This window comes from Triticum aestivum, chromosome 4A (genome assembly GCF_018294505.1).
Source record: "Triticum aestivum cultivar Chinese Spring chromosome 4A, IWGSC CS RefSeq v2.1, whole genome shotgun sequence".
NCBI lineage: Eukaryota > Viridiplantae > Streptophyta > Magnoliopsida > Poales > Poaceae > Triticum > Triticum aestivum.
The window spans coordinates 689,400,906-689,408,958 of NC_057803.1; the positions used below are offsets into that span (position 1 = coordinate 689,400,906).

Below are 8,053 nucleotides of genomic sequence, written 5' to 3' on the forward strand. Positions count from 1 at the left end.
GAGCGATGCAAACCACTTAAATATTCGTGCTGTCCAAATCATATCTGGCCAAACGGGGCAGCCCGGCCCGGCGTAATCGTACCTGGCCCGACAAGGCCCGCCAGGACGTTATTATACGGGCCGTGCCGTGCCGGTCCATGTGCTACGCCTCCAGGCCCAGGAATGACCTAATTAGTAAACGGTCCGGCACATTGGCCCGTTTAGCATGCTGGGCTGTATATTTTCAGCCTGTAGGGTTGATTTTTAGGCTTACCGGGCTACATTTTAGGTATACATGTATAAAAAATTCTGAAAATTATCTAAAAAAATAAACGGGCCGTGCCGTGCCGGCCCGCGTGCCCAGGCTCCAGGCCTAGGCATGGCCCAAGGCGTGCCGCGTGCCGGGCATGGCCCGTTTAGCCCGTGCCGTGCCTGGCCCATGGCGGGCCGTGTCGGCGTGCTCGCGGGCTGGCCTGTTTAGTCTGGCCCGTTTGGCCACCTATAGTCCAAATGTGGTAAGATTCTCTCTCATTGTAGCAGGGCCATCAATGCTCACTTTGTGAAGTAGATGAACTGTGAAAGTGATAGTTCATCTGCTTCACAAAGCAAGAATTGATGGCCTTACTACAATGAAGCTTTTCTTTTTCAAGTTAAATCATTTTCCCAAAGCTTTGTTCCGTTAACTTCGAATACTTGTTTTCCCGTTTCCTTCACTCTTGGGCACAAATCTATCGGTCATTGATATGGGCGAACTGGCGCATGCCCTAGCGGTTAGTCCGTTGGGGAGGGTACGCCCGGGCGTCCCATATCCGTCATAGATTTGGGTTGGATATGGGGAGTGTCGGTTAGTCCAGGGTCCCTGATGGTGTCTGGCACCCTTATTTGGGTTGGATTTGGGTTGGATTTTGATGAAGGTGCTTAGCATGCTGATGTTGTTGGGGAAGATCCTGTGGGTGCACCCGGGGTCCCTGATGGTGTCTGGCACCTCGACGTAGGCAGCCAGGGAGAAGGCCATCGCCATCCGGTGGTCGTCGTAGCATAGGTGTCAATTGCCTCCACGTTCAACTTCTTCCGTGAAGTGATGATGCTGCAGTCCGGGACTTCCTCCACAAATTCTCCTGTATAGGGCACATGACACAAGACATGTGAGAATAGAGCATCTATAACCCGAATTGCATAATCCGCGACTATACATCCTCAGACGCGCCCACGGAGTGACTAGGCAGGCCTTAATTTTTTTTACACTTGCAACCATAATTCCTATTTTGAAAACAACAAATACATGCAAACACACGCAAACGCATGCACGTCGATCATCTTGGCCAAACACAACTACAAATTGTTGGTGCTTAAGATTTGCAGTGTGGATACAAACACATACGGCCTGTTCTCAGACCTTACCGACGCGGACATATGTGGACGTGTTGGGCGGGGGGGTAGGCCAAGCTTACGACGCGAGGAGCGAAGCGAACGACTTAAATATTCGTGACGTTCAAATCATACTTGGCCAACCGGGCCGGCCCGGCCCGGCATAATCGTGCCTGGCCCGACATGGCCTGCCGAGACGTTATTATACAGGCTGTGCCGTGCCGGTCTATGTGCTACACCTCCATGCCTAGGCACGGCCTAATTAGTAAACGGTCCGGCACGTTGGCCCGTTTAGCACGCTGGGTTGTATATTTTCAGCCTGTTGGGCTGATTTTTAGGCCTATTGGGCTACATTTTAGGTATACATATATAAGAAAATTCTGAAAATTATATAAAAAAATAAACGGGCCGTGCCGTGCCGGCCCTTGTGCCTAGACTCCAGGCCCAGGCATGGCCCAAGGCATTCCACGTGCCGGTCATGGCCCGTTTAGCCCGTGCCGTGCCTGGCCCATGTCGGGCGGTGTCGACGTGCTCGCGGGCTGGCCTGTATGGCTTGGCCCGTTTGGCCACCTATAGTCCAAATGTGGTAAGATTCTCGCTCATTGTAGCAAGGCCATCGGTCATTGATATGGGCGAACTGGCGCAGGCCCTAGTGGTTAGTCCGTTGGGGAGGGTATGCCCGGGCGTCCCATATCCGTCACAGATTTGGGTTGGATATGGGGAGTGTCGGTTAGTCCTGCCGTTTGGGCCAGATATGGGGAGCCCGATTGGGTGGCAATTTTCCATCCGGGCACTGACCAAGCTGCCCGTCCGAGCGTTTAGGACGGGTATGGGGGTGAGGGTCTGGTCGTAGGTGCTCTTAAGTACCAAGCGGGAAACAGGAGAAAAAAATGCAAGAATAGGTGACAGGTCTATCATTAACTTAGTTAGCTCGGTCCACATCGCCTATGACATGTGTATTATATGTTTGTACTACGCATAAAGGTGAATATATCACATGAAAACCAGCTAGAAAAGAGTACCCCATGTGCTAACATACTATGGTGAGCCAGCGAGACACCTTCATGTCTCCCCAACCGACAAATATCGATTTCTCCAGAGCCTCTCAGTTCTAATTCCAGTCCCGTCTAGCAACGGTAGACACCGATTTGTCCATAAATCCAAAGGGTGAAAAGTGTTTGTCAAATTCATATGAGTTGAGTCGTGTGGGTTTGGAAGGCACCGGGAACAATTTTTTCGGCTGTTGGGCGGAGTCAGTTCACCAAATTTATCGCTACAACCTCACGTGGTGGAGAGGATGGCGTTCAAGCTGTTCACATAGTGGCTTATGAGGGCCAGCAGCCACGGGAGACAAGTCAACAACATGCACATCCTCTGCCAAGCATTAGTGCTAAGAGCAAGATGAGGAATCAGGGGCGGGGCCATACAAATAACCTCGGATTTGGGGGAGGAAATGAAAGCGTTGCCGTGAAGCTCATGTGCGCATCACCCTCGTGTGTGTCTTTGTCCCTGAAGCTCCTGCTCCTGCAGCGGGCAATCACACCTAAAGATAAGCCAAATGAGAAGGACCGGCCCCTGCTACTGCGGTGCTGCCACACCATCGGCAAGCAGCAGCAGCCCCTCTACCGCGCGCTGCCGGCCAAGTTCACGCTTGCTCCGCCTGCCCTGCTCGCGCGGCCGCGGCACTCTGCCTCTCGCAGAGATAAGAACAGAGGGAAGGAGAAGAGAAACCGAGGGACTCGGTCATCTAGAACAGCAGCCGGCGGAGCCCCCAGATCTGCGGCGCCGAGAGAGACGAGAATCCACGGGGGGTTTCGGGGCGGGGCAAGTATCTGGGCCGTCTACCAAAGCATCTCCTGTTTATTCACTTTTTAAAAAAAATTCTGAGTCTTTTTTGATTTTTGTTCTTTTGAGATGAGATAGCTACCCGCTCATTGAGAGCAGTTTTAAATTTCCTGAGTGTGTACTTGACATTATCAATATTACTAGTAAAAGGGCCCGTGCATTGCAAGGGAGAAAAAAAATCATAATCTCCAATAGCTATAACCATATTTTGTTCACATCTCATCGCATGATTTTCAGCAATTGTTCACAAATGCAAGAAAATGTTCCCTTTTTAAATTTATTCACCAAATTCAAGCAATGTGCACATTTTCGAAAAGAATATCATGGTTGTAATTTTTTTTGTTAATTCAAAGAATAATTCTGGATTTCAAGACATGTTTTAGAAAAACATACTATAATATTCCAATTTACCCTGACAGTCAATTCCTCAAAATTCAGGCGGGTATATATTCACAAAGACTCAGAAGCATTACTACACATATAAGAACACGAGTTAATGCGGCGCCGGTTGACCGGCCCAACAGCCCCCCGTTTCAGCGATTACAACCTTTGGTTCAGGCGTGCTCATATGTCCACCTCCCCTTGCACGGGATTGCCCCTGCCTCCGACATTTTGTGCGTCCTCCCGCCTCTGCCCGCGCCTCTGCCAGCGTCTACCTCAACCCCGCCTGCTTGTAGCTCCGGTGAACACCATTTCGCCATCGATGTCATCCTGCCTGGGCGCACCGTTGCCGTAACGGTTCCAGGTTTTCTTTTGGCTGGTCGTAGCTAAAATGATTGCTGGCTCCAGCAAAAAAGGCAATGCAGCAAAAACATGGCGCCACTGTCCGTCGCCGCTCCAGCGCCATCCTCGCCCATGCAACAAATTCACATGCTCGTTCTAGCAAAAATGAAAAGGGTTCTAGCAAAAATATTGATGTAGCAAAAATCATGGCGGCATGGCTCCAACATCCTCTCAATTTGCAGCAAAATCGAAGTAAGGTTCAAGCAAAAATCTGAAGTGGTTCCAGCAAAAATTGCATGGCGGGCACCGTCCGTCACCGCCCCAGTGTCATCCTTGCCTATGCAGCAAATTCAAATGCTGGCTCTAGCAAAAATCAAAGCGGTTCCAGCAAAAAAATAATGTAGCAAAAACTCATGTGGGTGACGGCACCACGATACTCTCAATTTGATGCAGCGAAAGAATCACGGCAGCCACCGCCGTCGCTGCCCACCACCATCCTCGCCGTTTGAAGCGAATCCCACGGCCGGTCTCCAGCACCATACCTCATCTGTGCCGCAGGCCATGACCTTGCCCCTTGCGGCACACGGTGGTGGGTTCCTCTCAGGGTCGCGCCTGTTCATGGCAGAGTTTGACGCATGATAGACGAAGGGCAGGTAGGTGCGGGATCGATGGCGGTCATCGTCGACGGCATGTGAGAAAGTTATTTGGGAGTGACAAGGAAAGAGGGACGCGAGGGGATAAGAGGGAATAGTGAGGCTTCCTTTGGTTCATAGTATAGGATTATCATAGGAATAGGAAACTTATAGGAAATGAGATGACATGCATCACAAATCCTATGAGTAGAATTAGGAAAAGAGATGTCATTTGATTAACATCATAGGAACTTTTCCATTGATTCTAGGCTCATGTTTATTTTCCTTTAAAATGTGGAGTATAGGAACCAATCCTATGTAGGAATACGAATCCATTCCTATGAACCAAAGATCTCTAAAGGAAAAATGCCTAAAAGAATCCTATCCTCACTACAACATGACCCCACCTATAGCAACGCTCTTATCCGTATCTAAAAGATCATATATGCGTTGCTAGATCTTTACCAACGGTTTGGGATGCGTAGCCTTATCCAGTGTTGCTAGCGATAATGCAACGCTTATGTTGCCGTTGGTAAAAGTGACCGTTGCAAGAGTACAACGCATAAAATCAACTTTTACAACACTTCTATATGTTGGTGCACAATGTAAAGGCATCCGAGAATTTGCAACGTTTCACATGTTCGTACAGATATAATGTGCAAATTATAGTTATTATTATTATATATGTATTTCCAAGAATTAAATTAATGCTCGACATAATGGTATGTATATCAAGTGAGGAAAAGGAAGAGAATATACTCATGACAGAAAGAAATCATATATCATATACTGGATGAAACAGTTAGATTACAACAGTGGATATTACAAGAGGGACATCATCCAAATGTATTCTTAACATCAAAACTTATATTGAAAGCATCCATCAACATCCCTACAACTTAACTAAACTTAACCGAGGAACATCATCCAACAGGAACAACATCCCTACAACTTAACTAAAACTGAAAGTTCCATCACCATCATCATGAACCGGAGCATCGGCATCATCATTGCAGTATACTTGTCACGCACCCATATAAATCCATATATCTTTTGAATCTACAAAGAAATTAACAAAATAATCTGTTAATACACAATGCATTAACATGATGCAAGTAGTGCTGGAGGCAAAGATATTAGACATGTACAAGGTTGAAGCCCATGTAATCTTTGTTTTTCCTGCATTACCAAGAGTACTAATGTTCCTGATGCTACATGTTATCCATCGAGATTCCAATATTATCAAGAATGATGAGAGAAAAACATAGATAAAAATCTCGGCGAAAAACTTCAGGCAGAATGAACAATTTATCCTGGCACAATAAAGGGCTCACCTAAGATAAACTGATTTGGTTGATTGGTACCACAAAACTTGTTTACACGAAGAAAACCTAGAAGAAGTCAGGCCTTCTCTCTTTCAAAGGAAGGAATTTGCCAACATGTGTATTCTATCAAAATAGTCAATCTAATACGTACTCTCAATATGTAGTATCGTCTTAATATGGAAATGGACTGATGTATCTTAACAAGGATACCAATAAGAATTCTTGTACCCAGGAAATTGTCACCTCAGGGGTAGCACAATAGCTTGAAAAGGCAAAACACAGATAAAAGGGTGCAGCTAAAAAGATCCAAAAGGCATAACGGATACAAGAAACAAACACTAAAATAGTAATAAGTCGTGTTCTCTCTATGTAGCTACAAATTGTCTACAGACTGCCCACTTAGATGTCTTGTTGTTTAGCCTGTTAACTTGAAAATAACAGTGTAAATGAGAAAAGTATGGCACTTCCGCCCATATATTGGAAGTTACACGACATTCATCATAATTTGCAAAATAAAGATGTATCTAGAAAACAATCATAGTTGAAACCTTCGAGTGGCTATTTTCTAAAGGTGTGGATTACATTAGTATTTTCTGGAACCATCAATTGCAACTGTAACAATAAGTTATTCAGGTTTCTACATTGAGATTTCATGGAAAGGTTTTTATCATCTGAATGAAATTCAAAACGGAGGACTGTCCTGATGTATATATCCATTGTGTTAGCAAAACTTAATAATCAGGAAAGTTGTACTATTTGAACAACACATGGCAGTCTTAGCAAATAACGTACATTGAATATAAAATAAACACACAGAGCATCGACTTGACGATATATGATGGTGTGGATTTTCGACAGTTATATATTTACCTAAGATATGTGCAAAAAAATATATTATAAATCTCCAAGCATGTGTTATGGCCATAACATCTTAATTAGTAAATTAGTGAGCTAATCAAAGGAATGAATAGTTAGATAACTAAATTATAGAAAATAGGAAGAAACCATAAAGTACCTACCGTCTCTTTGAAATGTATCAAATTCTCTTAGTAATTATGCTGATCTGTCCACCTTCATATTATACACTACATGTAGCAATACAGAAAGGATTAGCAACAGCAGTAGTATTAGTTTACTCAACAAAAGTTCTTCTCCATTATATCGTCACAACAAACGATCAGAAACAGAGGAAGGGAGCCTAGCAGGATGATGCTCAGGTTCGCGAACCATGTTCCAGCAATACACAAAAAAATGACGACATATGCATCTCCTCAAGCTATGGTACACCATGGCGCTTCTCTATTTTGAGCTCATTGGGAACCAATCAACATATCTAAGTGCAAGCTGAGGCATTAATTAAATTTCAGCAGTAAAATTACTTACGTATGTGAGAAAACAAATTAGTCACAAAGCTCATGCAATTATTTGCAATCAAATCAGGGACATCCATCAAACAAATTAACATAGAACTGGTCAGTATATTACTTGGCAGCATTAGTTAGATCCATCTACACCTTTCAACCACCACGCTTGTGAACATCATGTGAATTTTATGCCTCCAGGACCGCATCCAAGCCTCATAGCGCTGCATCAACCTGCACTTCTCAGAGATTAATTCATACAATTGTTTGTATGAAGTGGAGACCAGAGAACGTGCATCAAGGTATCATCAGGATAGAGACAGCAAAAGCGTCAGGCAATCAAAATCCACCAAAACGAACCTGTAGGCTGCACTTTCTCATTAGAGCCTATGTCTCAAATTGCAGGAGCATAACATAACAAATTTATCAAAAACGAAAACCTACTGCCTTCTTGCTCATTACCTCATTGGATACCTCCAATCATTCTGCCCTACGTCCTCGAATCTATGACTGGTAGCATGAGGGGTTAACCATGCAGTTCAATCGAAGCATCAATTAACAGTTTAGCAGCACAGCAAAATCAAATTGACCTCAAGCAGAAGGCATTTGGGCCCATACTGTGGCAAATCCAAAGACCACCAGAACAACAATGGCTCCTAATGTGCCACGAACCAGAGCAGAGACGAGTGGATAAACTCACCTGAAGCCAGAGGAAGAGGAGGAGGAGGAAGGTACATGGCTGCATCATCCGGAGCAGCAGCAAGACTGTCCACTGGTCGTTCCTCCCTGCACGTATACAGGAGAAGAAAAGAACGGAGGT

At 45.1% G+C, this 8,053-nt stretch overlaps 1 protein-coding gene and 1 long non-coding RNA gene across 6 annotated transcripts in view; both read right to left on the bottom strand.

Annotated features, from left to right (window-relative positions):
- The window catches only part of LOC123088169 (lipid phosphate phosphatase 2), an 18,906-nt gene extending 10,921 nt beyond the window's left edge, over positions 1-7,985 (bottom strand). For 3 of the 5 annotated variants that reach the window (XM_044510350.1, XM_044510349.1, XM_044510347.1), the window contains exon 1: positions 7,934-7,985. In XM_044510350.1, coding sequence (XP_044366285.1) covers positions 7,934-7,970 — 37 coding nt within the window. In that variant the 5' untranslated portion in view covers positions 7,971-7,985. Of the gene's footprint in view, positions 1-7,544; positions 7,884-7,933 lie in introns of those variants that run through there. The other 2 variants (XM_044510343.1, XM_044510344.1) reach the window with 2 other exon arrangements.
- LOC123088170 (uncharacterized) lies at positions 5,310-7,552 on the bottom strand. The gene is made up of 2 exons (XR_006441712.1): positions 6,892-7,552; positions 5,310-5,606 (listed from the first exon to the last, which is right to left on the bottom strand). It is a non-coding gene; the product is annotated as an uncharacterized lncRNA (long non-coding RNA).
- Positions 7,986-8,053: the final 68 nt, after the last annotated feature.